Here is a 19,367-nt window from a genome sequence, read left to right on the forward strand (position 1 = left end):
CTCCCGATGTTAGAGTCAGAGCCGCCCGCTCCGCTCTGCAGACCCACAGCCCGGAGGTGTTGATCTCGGCAGTCACAGCTCACCAGAGCTCCAGCGCGTCGATCCAGCGACCCAGGCAAGGCATCGCCCGCTCCGCTCCGCGATAGCGCTCCAGCGCTGTGCCGCCACCGAAGCCGAGGTGCTGGGCGGTCCCCGCCAGGAAACGGCACTCCACGCCCGCTGGTAGGCCACGAGGACGGGTCGACGGGCAGCCCGGAGAAAAAGCTGCCTCACCGACCAGGTAGGGACCTAGAAGTATAATTACCCCCTACCCCCCACATTAAAAAGTCAATTTCTCCAACGGACGAAGCACAGGACTTACAAAAAACTTCCCAAAAAAAGTGAATTAAACGGACGGCTGCTGGTTAGCAGCCGTTCCCCAAGATGGCTCCTCCTCCACTGGAACCAATTTTAGAACCAATAGACATTTTTTTTGCAAGCTTTAGAACCAATAGAGACACTTTTTGCAAGCTTTAGAACCAATAGACATTTTTTGCAAGCTTTAGAACCAATAGACATATTTTTGCAAGCTTTAGAACCAATAGAGACATTTTTTTTGCAAGCTTTAGAACCAATAGAGATGTCTTTTTGCAAGCTTTAGAACCAATAGACATTTTTTGGAAGTTTTAGAACCAATAGACATTTTTTGCAAGCTTTAGAACCAATATACATTTTTTGCAAGCTTTAGAACCAATTGACACTTTTTTTTGCAAGCTTTAGAACCAATAGACACTTTTTGCTAGCTTTAGAACCAATAGACATTTTTTGCAACCTTTAGAACCAATAGACATTTTTTTGCAAGCTTTAGAACCAATAGTCATTTTTTTGCCAGCTTTAGAACCAATAGACATATTTTTGCAAGCTTTAGAACCAATAGAGACATTTTTTTTGGAAGCTTTAGAACCAATAGAGACATTTTTTTTGCAAGCTTTAGAACCAATAGAGACGTTTTTTTGCAAGCTTTAGAACCAATAGACATTTTTTGGAAGCTTTAGAACCAATAGACATTTTTTTGCAAGCTTTAGAACCAATATACATTTTCTGCAAGCTTTAGAACCAATAGATATTTTTTGCAAGCTTTAGAGCCAATAGATATTGTTTTGCAAGCTTTAGAACCAATATGGGAGTGGCTGCGCTGCCTTGCAGCTGCGGCTCGCCTGCAGTCCGTTTGTCTTTTCTGTTTTTTGTTTTCTTTTGTCCTGTTTTTGTGGTTTGTTTCGGTTTGTTTGGCTGTGTGTGTGTGGGGGGGTGGGTGTGGTGTGTTTTTTGGCTCTTCCTTTGGGGGGATGCGACTTTTCCTGCCGTATCCTCCGTCTCCGTGTCCGTCTGCGCTGAGGCCTATCGCGGAGCTGGCGGCCTCCAACTGCGACCGACCTCGAGGCTGTGGAGGCTGTGGAACAGAGCCAGGACTTACCAACGCTAGCCTGGCCGACTTCGGGGCTGTGGTTGCAGTGCGGCACAACTTCCGACCCGACTTTGGAGCCTCGGTGGCTCGGCCGCGGGCCAGTGGGCCAGTGGACGACATCATCGGGAGCTCGAGTTTTGTTTTCCGGAGCTCCCGCAACTACAGCTGCGTCCGCTGGACTGGAGGACGGCAGCTTCGGCAGCTTCGACCGCCCCGTGCCGCGGAGTTTGAACCGGCCCGTTTGCGGAGCTCGGATTCAGCCGCGGGACTTACCTACCATAACCCGGTGGGGTCATAACATCGGAGGCTTGGATTGCCTCAGCGCAGAGGGAAAGCAAGGAGGGAAGAGACAATGACTTTGGGACTTTAAACTGTGTTGAGTGTTTGTTATTTATTCTATGTTATGACTGCAGGCTAAACCATATGGTTTGTTTTGTTTTTGTTTTTGTCTTTTGTTTTTACCTTGTTTGGGATGTGTTTACCTTGTGTGGGACTAAAGATGGAAATTAGCTACTGGCTACAATCTTGCATATTACATGCAAATGTTTATTAATATGCACTGTCCCTAATAAAATCAATTCAAATTCAAATTCAATAGACACTTTTTTTTGCAAGCTTTAGAACCTATAGAGACACTTTTTGCTAGCTTTAGAACCAATAGACATTTTTTGCAACCTTTAGAACCAATAGACATTTTTTTGCAAGCTTTAGAACCAATAGACATTTTTTTGCAAGCTTTAGAACCAATAGACATTTTTTGCAAGCTTTAGAACCAATAGACATTTTTTGCAAGCTTTAGAACCAATAGAGACACTTTTTGCAAGCTTTAGAACCAATAGATATTTTTTGCAAGCTTTAGAACCAATAGAGACACTTTTTGCAAGCTTTAGAACCAATAGACATTTTTTGAAAGCTTTAGAACCAATAGACATTTTTTTGCAAGCTTTAGAACGAATAGACACTTTTTTGCTAGCTTTAGAACCAATAGACACATTCTGCAAGCATTTTCGAACCACTAAGGGCACTTACATTTGCGTGGACATGTGTTCAGTGTTATTCACAGCCCAGAGAAACGTGACCCTCTGCCTTCCTCCATCTTGAAGAGACTGTGTGGCACACCACTTCCTGGTTTTATAGTCCCTCCCCCCTGCCGCCAGCGGGGGCAGCAGAGAGAATGGGGAATTTTGTAAAAACATTAATATCTCTGTCATATTTAATCGACGGAAAAAATCCTCGGCACACATGCGGCGGAGGGGGGCTCTGAGCAAGATGGCCAAAAATGACGGCCGTAGGTGGCGGCGTTCTCTTGGAAATCGCAGCACAGATGGCCAAAACCGGTCAAGAACAGACTTTTAGTAATATAGACACACACACACACACACACACACACACACACACACACACACACACACACACACACACACACACACACACACACACGTATATGTATACACATATACACGCACACACATACATGTAACATTCAAAAATAATGTGTAAAGACATTTCCAAGGAATTATCCATGTCTCTTTCTTTCATTTTTCATATACTGATATAAAACACAAAATAGATGATTCAATGAAATACGATTGCACATGAAATTGCTACTTTTTGTTAGTAACAATAACATAAATTTTCTACAAACTAATTTGATTGAATTTGTGAATTAATAGGCTGAGAGGTTAAAACTGATAAACTGATTCACTACGACTTTAATTTAAATTGATGTTTGTGTGAAGGATTGATTGTAATCATGTATTGTCTTTCCGCTGACTGGTTGGCACGCAACAATAGCTTTTCACTGTACCTTGGCACACGTCACAATAAACTAAACTGAACAATAGAACATACATAGCAAAATTTAAACAAATAATTTCTGCAACCTTCTCATACCAGAACAACCAGAAAATGACATTGCCTTACCTATGACATCAGCAACCATTAAGCCTTCTGCCTTAACCACCTTTATCTGAATGAATCCAATATCTCTTATATTGAACAAGGATCGTATCCATGACTGGAAAAAAAAAATACAGTGAACAGTCAGCTTGTTCTTCTAGCATGCAATACTGTTTTCCTTCGACATACTACTTTTTTTATATCATTTCTCTGCCATGATGTAGCAAAAGTATAATCATCATTAAAAGAACCAATTGTTTGGTAATCCGTATTAAATTATTTCAGATAGTCTTTATGCTTCACATAAATTGCTGTAAGAATGCAACTAAATTACTAATAAAATCCACAATGTGCTGCAGTAACTTAGCGGGTCAGGAAGCATCTCCGGAGAACATGGATAGGTGAGTTTGTGTTGGGACTCTTCTTCAGACTGATTATGGTGGGGAGGGGCAGAAAGGAGGGGCAGGACAAAGCCCCTCCTCAAGCCCCCCTCCCCCCTTCATACCTGTGTCCCACCTGGACACACACCTATTTCCCCCCTCCCCCTCCCACCTACACTCTTTCCTCTCGCTTCACAATTTGCAACTTTAATACTTTTGACTCAAAAATTCTGTCTTTTCATCTCTGGCCTTTGTCCAAGCATCTGCCTGTTAACCAGCCCCCCTCACCTGAATGCACCTATTATTTGCCAGGCTTGGTCCTGCACCTCCTCTCTTCCAGCTTCCCCCCACCCCCTACCCTCCCCATCTCCAACACAATCACTGATGAAGGGTCCCGACATGAAAGATCACTTTTCCAAGTTTTTCAGAGATGCTGCGTAACCCACTGACTGAGTTACTCCAGCACTGTATTTTTCCTGTGGTACAAATTAATTTATTGCAAGTTATTGTCATTAATTATTTCCATGTGGATAAATGGTAGGGCATTATACACACTGGCAACTGTATCTTTAAGAATTAGTCTTCTGCACCACTTACAAATATGGAGAATTTGTGGAAAACCAAAATCCAGTGGGATTGAATTTCTTTCACAAATAATTTAAAACAATTCCTGTAATAGTTATCACAGCTGAACCATGTGTTATACAGAGCGGAATGGTTTGTTTTTCTTCCTCCTGATCACTTGAAAAGTACTGCCAGAATTTGGCCACGGGCACTTTACAGCATATAATGTGATAGGTGACTTGTTCCAGTCAGTGGTTTCTCTATTCCTTTAGCATTAGTGACAAAGATAATTTTAAATCATTGCTGAATTGCTTTCTGTTTTGGTGGCACTTTTATCAAATGTTAGATGGAAAACTGGAGTTCTGTAAAAATGGCCTCTGATTTCAAATGACACGACAACAGTTCTCTGAATATATCAACACCCTTTAATGAATTCTGGTTTAACATGTGCATAAAGATTGTGAACCGAATCACGGAGATTTAAGTAAATTATATCTGATATGTGTGTATTTGTGAAACTAATCACAGCAAATCAATTTAGAAAAGTACAAGGTGATTATGGGGCAAAACAATGGCCATTATCAATGCTCTAACTTGTACTGTTGATTCCACTTAAATATCTAATTCTCTAAGTACTGCAGAAATTTCCATTTGTATTCTTCTGGGTTCCATTAAGGTATACGAGCCAGACTGAGGCCTACAGCCATTCCCAATTACAATGTCATAGCTCCATTATTAACGAGACTATTAAACGCAACCCGATACTCAATGTTGCAACTGAAAGAAGTTTTAAAATCTATTGATACTTATCCCATGTAACTCTTTAAATTGTGTATATAAATAATCATAAAGTTAATTCTAATGCAGCTTTGCATTATTCAAACCAATTTAATAGTTTGGAAATCCATTGAATGAATCACTCTGTAACATAGTTTATTGTTAAATGGAAAGTATATCCAAATTATATACTAAAGGTACACAAAATTGCTGGAGGAACTCAGCGGGTGCAGCAGCATCTATGGAGCGAAGGAAATAGGCGACGTTTCGGGCCGAAACCCTTCTTCAGACCAAATTATATACTTATAGGTTGTGAATGAATCCCATACACAGACATTTGCATTTCAGAGGAGGACGTTTACTAGCCTCAGTTCCATAAAGGAAAATTCTCAAACTAAATATATTGGGGAAAACATTATCAAATCAACTTATTTGATTATTCTTAGCACTTTTTATGTTTAAGCCCTCATGCTTGACCTAAACATCTATGAATAAATACTATACTCTATTGCCTGGTATAACTGCAAAATTCTTTGAATTTAGTAGTACTTTATTATGTTACTTTTTGTTCGACAATAAAAGTTTATCCAACAAGCAGCAACTTACATTGAACCTTAATTGGTACATGTGACAATAAACTGACCTTGAAACCAGGTCCTTGAAGCCTTGAACACAATCTCAAATTGAATTTTGGATCATTTGGTCCCAATGTTTATTCAACCTTGGGACCAGGTGATCCCAAATTCAAGTTGAGATTGTGCTGCATTAACTAATATGGCTGGGGTAATGAGAGGGATGCAGCAACATTTGCAATAAAATGTAAAACCTATTGTGACTCCCATCTGATTGTTATGTTATGCCCCTGTCCCACTTAGGAAACCTGAACGGAAACCTCTGGAGACTTTGCGCCCCACCCAAGGTTTCCCTGCGGTTCCCGGAGGTTCCCAGAGGTTTTTGTCAGTCTCCCTACCTGCTTCCACTACCTGCAACCTCCGGGAACCGCACGGAAACCTTGGGTGGGTGCAAAGTCTCCAGAGGTTTCCGTTCAGGTTTCCTAAGTGGGACAGGGGCATTACTCAGCCGATGACTGGACATCAGATGAGAATCGCATCTTGCTCAGCTGTGGTCTGATAATGTTCAAAGTAACGTTTTAAGTGTGAATAATAACCACTTGGTCAAAGAATTTAAGTAACTGAATTATTATTAAACAAGGTTAACATTGAATTGTAATATTAATTAGGGTCTATGTAGTTGTACCATTTCAACAATATATACTCATGATGTTGAGGAATGTTTCAATAGCCTGTAGCCAAGTTAGTTGTCTCATGGGGAATGATGTCAATCCATAATGAAAAGTTACTGCAGCAAATACATGGGTCCCCCTCTCGTCTTAACTCTTAAATTTGACAATGACAGCATGAACAAGCTAGTTAACCCTTCATGTTTCATAAAGCAAAACCCTATAGTCTGAACATAATTCCTATTAAACTATTCTAAAGGACCCAAATATTCTACATGTACAATAACTTTTCCAAATAAATCAAGATGGAAATTAATTCAAGATGGTAAAGTGTAGTGGGACAATATGTCTGACTACTGCTTTATCACTTTGCTGATCCCATTCACAAATCTAGGGTTTGACATATAATAATATTTGAATGGGTGCCTGGAGCAATACAATAAAACACATCGGCCACAGGGAGGAAATTAAATTTGGAGATACGTCCTGCTGCTTTAAACCTCCCTCTGTGAAAGAAAATTGACCCCTAGATTCCAAAGAACTCCCTCAGGAAATAGAAGCATGTTTTTTTTTTAAACATAATTGAACCCTCTAGGATTAATTAAGTTTTTTAAAAGTTCTGTTATTTTTTAATACACAGTATAACCTGTCTATTACTAGAAAGAATAGATTATGGTGGCCCAACTGGATAGGCCGAATTGATTTTCTTGGTATCCTAAACATAGAAACATAGAAACATAGAAAATAGGTGCAGTAGGAGGCCATTCGGCAACTTTGAGCCAGCACCGCCAATCATTGTGATCATGGCTGATCGTCCCCTATCAATAACCCGTGCCTGCCATCTCCCCATATCCCTTGTCTCCACTAGCCCCTAGAGCCCTATCTAACTCTCTCTTAAATCCATCCAGCGACTTGACCTCCACTGCCCTCTGTGGCAGGGAATTCCATAAATTCACAACTCTCTGGGTGAAAAAGTGTTTTCTCACCTCAGTCTTAAATGATCTCCTCTTTGTTCTAAGACTGTGGCCCCTGGTTCTGGACTCGCCCAACATTGGGAACATTTTTCCTGCATCTAGCTTGTCCAGTCCTTTTATAATTTTATATGTTTCTATAAGATCCCCCCTCATCCTTCTAAACTCCAGTGAATACAAGCCTAGTCTTTCCAATCTTTCCTCATATGACAGTCCCGCCATCCCAGGGATCAATCTCGTGAACCTACGCTGCACTGCCTCAATCACAAGGATGTCCATCCTCAAATTAGGAGACCAAAACTGTGCACAATACTCCAGATGTGGTCTCACCAGAGCCCTATACAAGTGAAAGACTGCACACGATTTCCGAGTTGCAGTTTTAATCGTTTCTCAAATGGAAGAGAAGTAAGACTCCAGAGGTTTCCGTTCAGATTTCCTAAGTGGGACAGGGGCATTATAATACACTTGGAAGAACTATAGAATAATTTCCTTTTTTGAGCAAAGCCATTGAATACTAGACTACTCTTTGTTGAGTTTGCATGTTCACCCTATGACGATGACTATGCCTTCTTCTGGTTTCCTCCCATATCCCAAAGACATGCAGCTTTGTAGATTAATTGACCACTGTAAAATTGCCCCTAGTGTGTTAGGAGTGTATGCAAAAGTGGGATAACATAGAATTAGTGTGAATGGGTGATCGATGATTGGCATGGACTCGAGAGGCTGAAGGGCCTATTTCCAAGCTGTATCTTTCAATTCAATTTAATTCAATCAAATATCAAATATCATAAAACATGCAGGATAATTAACACGGAAAGCTTCTTTAGATTTGGTGTTGCTGATAACCAGATCCTCAAGAAGTAACAGCTTAATATAATGTAATTTCTTTTGTAAATTAATTATCTACCATGTTCACTTAACGGTTTCGGAAAAAGTGAAATAAATAATACTAATACATAACTGTTGGACTTTTCACAAATGGAAATAATGTGATTTATGAACTCTCTAGTGAGCTGCTATTTATTATCAACTCTACAGTTCTTTTATATTATGGAATTAGTTAATTATTGTTAGAATTTCATTCACATAAATTAGTTTTTCATACTCCAAACCAGATTTAGAGATTTTTTGGAAAGCCATTAGACATTAAATGTTGGTCCTCAGCCTCCTCTGTTGATAGTGAAGCCTACAACCCAACAGCATGAGCGTTAAATTCTCCAATTTCAGGTAACTCTCTCATCCTCCTTTCCTTCTGATCTACCCAGGTCCTCTCATGGACATCTTTCTTTCCATTCACCCCATCGCCATTGCCTAGTTCTTTTCCCCTCCTTCGTCTCCCTCTACTCATTGCCCAACCCAACTCCCAGTGTGTCTCCTATTCCCACTCCCCTTCGCTCATTATCAACAAAATCCCAATGCCACCATACCCCCCCCCCCCCCCCTCCCCCCCCACTTTGTTTTCTCCTCTTATCACCTCCAGCTTTGGTCACTATATACACTCCTATCTCCCCATCTGACTTATCTGTAAATCAACCCCTCCTAACCTGGATTCACCTATCAGTTACCAGCTCTTGTCCCATCCCTTCTCCTCACATCACTCTAACAGCTATCCCCCCTCCACTCTAGTCTTGAAACTACAGAAGATAATCCTTGCTTAAACAAGTTTCCAGTCTACAAAATCTTTCTTGAACACATTGTTACTGCTGAATTTTTTTCCTATGATATTCAAAGTCCGAATTTCTTTATGACCTCTTTCAGCTTTCTTCATTCTTCTTCAATGCTTAGTTTTCAAAAGAAAAAAAAAAGCATTACTGCCTGAAGTCCTGTTCCTTCCTGATTTCAGCCTTTATCCTTGATTGTGAATTCAGTTGTGGTTATAGACATTTGCCCTTGGCTTGTATGGGTCAACTGTAAATCCCGAATGAGGATGAAAGATAGATGCTGGCACACAATCGCTCTGTTTTGTTACAGGAGTTCAGTGGCAGAGGCTGGACCTGCTGGTTGGTGAGTCTGCCTGTGCAACCCTCGTCAACTGGGCCTGAATTGCTATTCATTTGAATGTAGAATCCTAACCTTCCAATAAAGAAGGAAAAAGTTCTGATGTAATAATATATTAAATCTATTTAACACAGAACATAAGACACAGCCCCATCTTACTTTAGTTTAACTAATATCCCTGTCCCACAGTATGAGTTCATTCCAAGAGCTCTCTCCGAGTTTGCCCTGATTCAAACTCGGAGATTTACGGTAATGGCCACTCGTCGGTACTCGGGGCTCTCGTGGACATTTTTCAACATGTTGAAAAATCTTCACGAGTCTTCCCGTGCTTACCTGCTGGTAGCGAGTCTTCCTGAGTACCTGCCGTTAGCATTACGAGCCACAAAGTGACTTCCCCGAGCTCCGACGTACCTGCTACGTTCATTCTCCGTGCTTATGAGCTCTGATTTTTTTTAAACTTGGGAGAGCTCTTGGAATGAACTCGTACCGTGGGACAGGGCTTTTAGTTTAGTTTAGAACTAATCTTTGCCTCCTGCGGAGGCTGTAAGCAGTTTCTATTGGTCTGGGTGTTGTGGTTCTTCAGTCTACGTCAAGGGAGGCCTAGCAGTGACTGATACCAGGGGAGTACACTACAGAGACAATACTCCTGACCAATTACTCATGGATTGAAAAGTACAGGATCTTAGTATCCATATAGCATTTATTTAGCCCTTGCATAGTAAAGTGATTGAGTACAGGTAACAGACCAAATCCCATGCTAGCTGGTACATACACACAAATCAAAAATGTTTGTTTTGTTTAAAGCAGAAAAGGCTTTCTTGCATCAGTTTTCCTATGCCTTTTGCAAGGCAAATGAATCAGGATGATTGCATTGATCAGAAATCCAATAGTCTAAAATTTGCTTTTTAACTCAGATTTTACTCAGAGATTTCAGCTCTGATAAACACTAAATGAAACATATTTTTATTTGTTTGAAACAAATTACTGGTGAGTGCTAAGACAGTATTGAGCATGTTAAAGGCAAGCAAAAAAAGCGCAGAGTCGTCAAATTAATTACTCCCTTCAGGTTAGTGTATAGGCATTTTCATGTCTTAAATTAGTTAATTTAATTTTCCATTTTTCTAATCCTCTCAGTTTCACAGTACCAGCTCTGATGGGAGCAATAATCTGAAAATGATAAGCGCCAAGCTGGCCTTGTGTCTTTCCATGGTTCTTAATTGGATTTTTTTTTTCTATCACGACAGTTACTGGAAACAATTCTATAATAGGGCATCAGAATTAGTTCTGAACCTTTGGTATTCAGAATTATTGTACTTAGATAATTAAAACTTAAGGTACCCATGCAACTCTGACAGGTAAAATGGTGAAGATGCCATTGACATAACTAAATTGAAAACATATTTTGGAAAGTAACTATGAAGATTCTCAGGTTATTCTCCTTAGATCATTAGAGCATTAAACGATGCTACACATCAAGATTCAAGATTCAAGAGAGTTTATTGTCATGTGTCCCAGATAGGACAATGAAATTCTTGCTTTGCTTCAGCACAACAGAATATAGTAGGCATGAATACAGAATCGATCAGTGTGTCCATTTACCACTATATAAATATATACATACGTGGATAAATAAGCAGATAAAGTGCAAATAAACAGATAATGGTCTATTAATGTTTAGAGTTTTGTTTGAGTTGAGTTTAATAGCCTGATGGCTGTGGGGAAGAGCTATTTCTGAACCTGGTCGTTGCAGTCTTCAGGCTCCTGTACCTTCTACCTGAAGGTAGCGGGGAGATGAGTGTGTGGCTAGGATAGTGTGGGTCCTTGATGCCAGCCTTTTTGAGGCAGCGACTGCGATAAATCCCCTCGATGGAAGGAAGGTCAGAGCCGATGATGGACTGGGCAGCGTTTACTATTTTTGTAGTCTTTTCCGCTCCTGGGCGCTCAAGTTGCCGAACCAAGCCACGATGCAACCGGTCAGCATGCTCTCTACTGTGCACCTGTAGAAGTTAGAGAGAGTCTTCCTTGACATACCGACTCTCCGTAATCTTCTCAGGAAGTAGAGGCACTGATGTGCTTTCTTTATAATTGCATCAGTGTTCTCGGACCAGGAGAGATCTTCAGAGATGTGCACGCCCAGGAATTTGAAGCTCTTGACCCTTTCCACCATCGACCAGTTGATATAAACGGGACAGTGGGTTCCCATCCTACCCCTTCCAAAGTCCACAATCAGTTCCTTGGTTTTGCTGGTGTTGAGGGCCAGGTTATTGTGCTGGCACCATATGGACAGTCGCTCGATCTTTCTTCTATACTCTGACTGGTCCTCATCAGTGATACGTCCCACAACAGTGGTGTCGTCAGCAAACCTGATGCTGGAGTTTGCACTATGACCGGCTATGCAGTCATGAGTATAGAGGGAGTACAGCAGGGGGCTGAGCACGCAGCCTTGAGGTGCTCCCGTGCAGATTGTTATCGAGGCTGACACATTTCCACCAATACGAACAGTCTGTGGTCTGTGAATGAGGAAGTCGAGGATCCAATTGCAGCGGGATGCACAGAGACCCAGTTCTGCGAGTTTGGTATCCAGCTTGAAGGGGATGGTTGTATTAAATGCCGAGCTGTAATCAAACAGCCTGACATATGAGTTTTTGTTGTCCAAGGGGTCCAGAGCGGAGTGGAGGGCCAGCGAGATCGCGAGATCGCATCCACTGTTGATCTGTTGTGGCAGTAGGCGAACTGGAGTGGGTCCAGGTTTTTGTCGAGGTAGGAGTTGATTTGCGCCATGATCAACCTCTCAAAGCACTTCATCACCACAGACGTTAGTGCCACTGGTCGATAGTCATTGAAGCACGTCACCTTACTCTTCTTGGGCACTGGTATAATTGATGCCCTTTTAAAGCAGGTGGGAACCTCAGACCTCAGGAGTGAGAGGTTGAATATGTCCGTAAAAACTCCAGCCAGTTGGTCCGCACAGGTTTTTAGAACACGACCAGGTATACCATCAGGTCCAGGCGCTTTTCGAGGGTTCACCCCTCTGAATGATTTCCTGACGTCGGCCTCTGTGACTGTGACTAAAATACCATCACAGCGAATGGAGGCTTGAGAAGGCACATCTGTGTTCTCCCTATAAAAGCGTGTGTAAAATGCATTGAGCCCGTCAGGGAGTGATGTTTCGCCGACATTTGAGCTACCTCCCGATTTCGCCTTGTAGGAGGTGATTGCATTCAGGCCCTGCCACAGCTGTCGAACATCTGACATCCTCCAGCTTGGAGCAGAAGTCCCTTTTGGCCTTTTTGATGGCCTTACCAAGGTCGTATCTGGACTTTACCTTCCCCCTCGACTCCATCCAAGGAGCCAAGCAATCTTTCCAGGTGAGGCAGAGGTTCACCTGCACCTCCTCCAACCTCATCTATTGCATCCGCTGCTCTAGGTGTCAACTGCTCTACATCGGTGAGACCAAGCGCAGGCTTGGCGATCGTTTCGCCGAACACCTCCGCTCAGTTCGCATTAACCAACCCGACATCCCGGTGGCTCAGCACTTCAACTCCCCCTCCCATTCCGTGTCCGACCATACTGTCATGGGCCTCCTTCATGGCCAGTGTGAGTCCCACTGCAAATTGGAGGAACAGCACCTCATATTTCGCTTGGGTCGTTTACACTCCAGCGGTATGAACATTGACCTCCAATTTCAGGTAGTCCTTGCTTTCTCCCTCCTTTCCCTCCCCTTCCCAGCTCTCCCACAGCCCACTGTCTCCGCCTCATCCTTTCTTCTTCCCACCCCCCCCCCCCCCCTACCCCCCACCCCCACATCAGTCTGAAGAAACAGCTTAAGGATAGAGGGGAAATCCTTTAGAACCGAGATGAGAAAAACATTTTCAACGCAGAGAGTGGTGAACCTCTGGAACTCTCTGCCACAGAAGGTAGTTGAGGCCAGTTCATTGGCTATATTTAAGAGGGAGTTAGATGTGGCCCTTGTGGCTAAAGGGATCAGGGGGTATGGAGAGAAGGCAGGTACTGGATACTGAGTTGGATGATCAGCCATGATCATATTGAATGGCGGTGCAGGCTCGAAGGGCCGAATGGCCTACTCCTGCACCTATTTTCTATGTTTCTATGAAGAAAGGTCTCAACCCGAAACGTCACCTATTCCTTCACTCCATAGATGCTCCCTCACCCGCTGAGTTTCTCCAGCATTTTTGTCTACCTTTGTAAAAGCGAATAATAAGTCAAGCTTTTAAACATAAGGAGAAGATTATACAATGGTTGAAAGATCAGTAACCGCAGGAAACAATTTCTGGTGACAGATAAAGGAAGCAGATTTAAAATAACTTTTTATCTGAACTGGGAAAGGGTTCAGATTAAACAAATTCTAAGAAACAGAGACAACATTCAAAATGAGAACAGCAACAGGTCATGTTATGAAAAAAAGGATTTGAATTATAATAAATTGCTTGCAATTTAAAGAAAAGTTTGTTGTGGGACAGAGAACACAAATTGGTTGCCTTGTTTCTTCAGTTACCGGATAGTGACCGGAATTTAAAACTTCTTCATATTCTAGAAGGACCATAACAGGTCAGATGTTAGCAGGGAAGAAGTGACTTTGTCAATGGTTTTGCAAGTAGAAAGGGAGCGAAATTAGGACAATATAGGGAACGGAAGGTCAGTACATAGAAGTTGCAAAGCAGAATTATTATGTTTCTTCACACCATGATCTGTTATGTTCTGAAGTACACTGCCTAAAGAAAGGCAAACGTGGATTCAATAGTAACTTTAAATAAACTGGATAAATATGAAGGGAAAAGACATTAACAGGCTACAAAGGCAGAGATGGGGATTGAGATAATAGTTGTCCCAAAGAGCAAATGTGGTGAGCCAAAATACCTGTTTTGTGTCATTCAATAGAACATTGATATTATCAGCTACAAATATCATAAAGATAGGATTTAAAGGTGATAAAACATATTTTTTAAAATTGTTTGTGGAATTAGAGCACAGAAGTCGAATGCTTCGCTTTCTGAGTTAGAACATAATCAGAGACGGAGCTATTACAGAACCAGTATCCTGAAAAAGGCCAATCATACCTGTTTGGTGGTTGCCCAAGGAGTCCCAAGTAAGCCATTGAAAAATCAGTGTTAGGTATTTCACTGGAGATTTAAACATAAGGGCCAGTTTAAAATAATATTAATGGGTCAGAATTTCTAATAACACCATGCAGCCTACACCTGCTGCTAGGTTTCGAATAAATAATTAATCTGATGTGCTCTGGACAATAATAGGTTGGAGAAGTTGCAGGAGTTAGATCTTCCCTGCCTGACAAAGCAATCACAGAAAGGGGAATGAAGGTAGAAGTAGGAAAAGGTACAAGTTCTTTAGTAACTTGTCAGTTTCATTGTTGAACTAAATTGCCATCTACAACACAGCAGTATAGGAATTCAGGTACCAAAGCAATTCAAAACAATGAAACATATCAAAAACTTTAGTATTAAAAACGAGATTAAAAAAACCCACTTAAACACAACTACAATTTTTTTTTAAATCACAAATATTTGCCTCAGTCCCTTGTAGTCTTTCCACTCCATTGAAATGAATGCACCTGGTCCAACCATATGTACTACATGCATGAGCCCACAACAGAATTAGGAAGGGTTCTTCATAAGAAAATTTATGCAACGGAATCCATTTAACTAAACAATGGCAAAACTTAAGCACAACCGCAACTTTAACATACAGAAATAACCAACTTGCTGACAATTACTAGACCCAACATTCCTTTTCAAAAACTGGATAATATTTTGACCGTTTAGAATAGCCTGAAATAGAATTTAGTTTTCTCCTGGACTTTTTTAGTTGTTTAGCCTTGTGTGCCCTTTACCACTGTAAAAAAAAAGTGTATTAATTTTAGCTAAATTTTTGATCATTTCACCTTGTATGCAATACAGATTTTGCGACTCTTCTAAATCAAACACATCATTCTTTTCCGCAATGCAAGGATTGTGCACAGTAGCAGAAAGGTCAGTGATGGTTTTCCATCACGAGCAAGGGATAAGATATCTCTATTTCTTAGTAAAAAACAGTCGCCACAAACATGTCAACTTGATTTAACAGCAGCTTCCTAGAACTTCTTCCTAATTTCCTTTCTCACTGATATAACCATATAACCATATAACAATTACAGCACGGAAACAGGCCATCTCGACCCTTCTAGTCCGTGCCGAACACGTATTCTCCCCAAGTCCCATATACCTGCGCTCAGACCATAACCCTCCATTCCTTTCCCGTCCATATAACTATCCAATTTATTTTTAAATGATAAAAACGTACCTGCCTCCACCACCTTCCCTGGAAGCTCATTCCACACAGCCACCACTCTCTGAGTAAAGAAGTTCCCCCTCATGTTACCCCTAAACTTCTGTCCCTTAATTCTCAAGTCATGTCCCCTTGTTTGAATCTTCCCTACTCTCAGTGGGAAAAGCTTATCCACGTCAACTCTGTCTATCCCTCTCATCATTTTAAAGACCTCTATCAAGTCCCCCCTTAACCTTCTGCGCTCCAAAGAATAAAGCCCTAACTTGTTCAACCTTTCTCTGTAATTTAGTTGCTGAAACCCAGGCAACATTCTAGTAAATCTCCTCTGTACTCTCTCTATTTTGTTGACATCCTTCCTATAATTAGGCGATCAAAATTGTACACCATACTCCAGAATTGGCCTCACCAATGCCTTGTACAATTTTAACATTACATCCCAACTTCTATACTCAATGCTCTGATTTAAAAAGGCCAGCACACTAAAAGCTTTATTTACCACCCTATCTACATGAGATTCCACTTTCAGGGAACTGTGCACAGTTATTCCCAGATCCCTCTGTTCACCTGCATTCTTCAATTCCCTACCATTTACCATGTACGCCCTATTTTGATTTGTCCTGCCAAGATGTAGCACCTCACACTTATCAGCATTAAACTCCATCTGCCATCTTTCAGCCCACTCTTCCAACTGGCATAAATCTCTCTGTAGACTTTGAAAATCTACTTCATTATCCACAACCCCACCTATCTTAGTATCATCTGCATACTTACTAATCCAATTTACCACACCATCATCCAGATCATTGATGTACATGACAAACAACAGTGGACCCAACACAGATCCCTGTGGCACCCCACTAGTCACTGGCCTCCAACCTGACAAACAACCATCCACCATTACTCTCTGGCATCTCCCATTCAGCCACTGTTGAATCCATCTTGCTACTCCACCATTAATACCCAACAATTGAACCTTCTTAACCAACCTTCCGTGAGGAACCTTGTCAAAGGCCTTACTGAAGTCCATATATACAACATCCACTGCTTTACCCTCATCAATTTCCCGAGTAACCTCTTCAAAAATTCAAGAAGTTTAGTCAAACATGACCTTCCAGGCACAAATCCATGTTGACTGTTCCTAATCAGACCCTGTTTATCCAGATGCTTATATATATTATCTCTAAGTATCCTTTCCATTAATTTGCCCACCACTGACGTCAAACTAACAGGTCTATAATTGCTAGGTTTACTCTTAGACCCCTTTTTAAACAATGGAACAACATGCGCAGTACGCCAATCCTCCGGTACTATTCCCGTTTCTAATGACATTTGAAATATTTCTGTCATAGCCCCTGCTATTTCTACACTAACTTCCCTCAATGTCCTAGGGAATATCCTGTCCGGACCTGGAGACTTATCCACTTTTATATTTCTCAAAAGTGTCAGGACTTCCTCTTCTTTGAATCTCATAGTTTCCATAGCTACTCTACTTGTTTCCCTTACCTCACATAATTCAATATCCTTCTCCTTGGTGAATACCGAAGAAAATAAATTGTTCAATATCTCCCCCATCTCTTTTGGCTCTGCAGATAGCTGTCCACTCTGACTCTCTAATGGACCAATTTTATCCCTCGTTATCCTTTTGCTATTAATATAGCTGTAGAAACCCTTTGGATTTACTTTCACCTTACTTGCCAAAGCAACTTCATATCTTCTTTTAGCTTTTCTAATTTCTTTCTTAAGGTTCTTTTTACATTCTTTATACTCCTCAAGCACCTCATTTACTCCATGCTGCCTATAATTATTGTAGATCTCTCTCTTTTTCTGAACCAAGTGTCCAATTTCCCTTGAAAACCATGGCTCTTTCCAATTTTTACTATTTCCTTTCAACCGAACAGGGACATAAAGATTCTGTACTTAAAATTTCACCTTTAAATGTCTTCCATTTCTCTTCCACATCTTTCCCATAAAACAAACTGTCCCAATTTACTCCTTTTAAATCCTTTCGCATCTTCTCAAAGTTAGCCTTTCTCCAATCAAAAATCTCAACCCTAGGTCCAGTTCTGACCCTCTCCATAATTATATTGAAACTAATGGTATTGTGATCACTGGTCCCGAATTGTTCCCCACCTGACCCGTCTCATTTCCTAACAGGAGGTCCAGCATCGCCCCTTCTCTAGTAGGTACTTCTATGTATTGCTGCAAAAAACTTTCCTGCACACATTTTACAAACTCCAACCCATCCAGCCCATTTACAGAATGTGTTTCCCAGTCTATGTGTGGAAAATTGAAATCTCCCACAATCACTACCTTGTGCTTACTACTAATATCTGCAATCTCCTTACATATTTGCTCTTCCAATTCTCGCTCCCCATTTGGCGGTCTATAATACACCCCTATAAGTGTTGCTACCCCTTTCCCATTTCTCAGTTCTACCCAAATAGCCTCCCTAGACGAGCCCTCTAATCTATCCTGCCAAAGCACTGCTGTAATATCTTCCCTGATAAGCAATGCAACACCTCCACCTCTTGCCCCTCCAATTCTATCACACCTGAAGCAACGAAATCCTGGAATATTTAGTTTCCAATCACAGCCCTCCTGCAACCATGTTTCACTGATCGCCACAACATCATACTTCCACGTGTCAATCCAGGCTCTGTTCATCCACCTTTCTTACAATGCTCCTAGCATTAAAATATACACATTTAAGAAACCCACCCTCTCTTATTCTCTGTTTATTGTCTTTTTCTTCTCTCTCCCCTACATTTTGGGTCAGAGTGCTACCATTCTCTGCCTCCTGCCTCACACACTGACTGCTAGCTTTCCCAATTTGAGTCCCTCCCCCCAACCATACTAGTTTAAAGTCTCCCCAGTAGCCTTTGCAAATCTCCCCGCCAGGATATTGGTCCCCCTCGAGTTCAAGTGCAACCCGTCCTTTCTGTACAGGTCGCACCTTCCCCAAAAGAGGTCCCAATGATCCAGAAACTTGAATCCATACCCACTGCACCAGTCCCTCATCCACTCATTTATCCTCCACCTCGCTCCATTCCTACTCTCACTGTCGCGTGGCACAGGCAGTAATCCTGAGATTGTTACCTTTGCAGTCCTTCTCCTTAACTCTCTACCTAACACCCTAAATTCTTCTTTCAGGACCTCTTCTCTTTTTTTACCTATGTCGTTGGTACCTATATGTACCACAACCTCAGGCTCCTCTCCCTCCCATTTCAGGATTTCTTGACACGTTCAGACACATCCCTGACCCTGGCACCAGGGAGGCAAACTACCAACCGGGTCTCCTGTCTGCGTCCACAGAATCGCCTATCCGACCCCCTGACTACAGAGTCCCCTATTACAATTGCCATCCTCTTCTTTTCCTTACCCTTCTGAGCAACAGGACCGGTCTTTGTGCCAGAGGCCCGGCCGCTGTCGCTGCCCCCGGGTAGGCTGTCCCCCCCACCCTTACGCAAACATGTTTACTCCTTACTCAAACATCTCACCTGTTTAGTTCTAATGTGCAAGAACAATTTTACAAATACAATTAACAATTAGGTTGAATAAAAGGCTGTATGTGGCAGGGTTTACCCTTTCTCCCCCCTCGCTGAGACTTGAACTGTCCATCCTACTATATTAGGCTGCATTTTATAACCGACTACCCCACTACTTTTTCTCCCCACAGTTTCAGCCACAATGTACACAAACTGTTACAGACTTTACCAAATTTAGGACAGACTTTGGCAATCCATTTCATTAGTAAATCACAAGCCTCTCTGGAGTGCCTGTACAGCCATGTG

At 41.7% G+C, this 19,367-nt stretch overlaps 1 protein-coding gene across 2 annotated transcripts in view; it reads right to left on the reverse strand.

Moving 5' to 3' along the window:
* mctp1 (multiple C2 and transmembrane domain containing 1) overlaps window positions 1-19,367 on the reverse strand; it is a 408,806-nt gene that overhangs the window by 173,227 nt on the left and 216,212 nt on the right. For both annotated transcript variants that reach the window (XM_033017292.1, XM_033017293.1), the window contains one exon: window positions 3,368-3,461. In XM_033017292.1, the coding sequence (XP_032873183.1) occupies window positions 3,368-3,461 (94 nt within the window). The remainder of the gene's footprint in view (window positions 1-3,367; window positions 3,462-19,367) is intronic.

This window comes from Amblyraja radiata, chromosome 3 (genome assembly GCF_010909765.2).
Source record: "Amblyraja radiata isolate CabotCenter1 chromosome 3, sAmbRad1.1.pri, whole genome shotgun sequence".
Lineage (NCBI taxonomy): Eukaryota > Metazoa > Chordata > Chondrichthyes > Rajiformes > Rajidae > Amblyraja > Amblyraja radiata.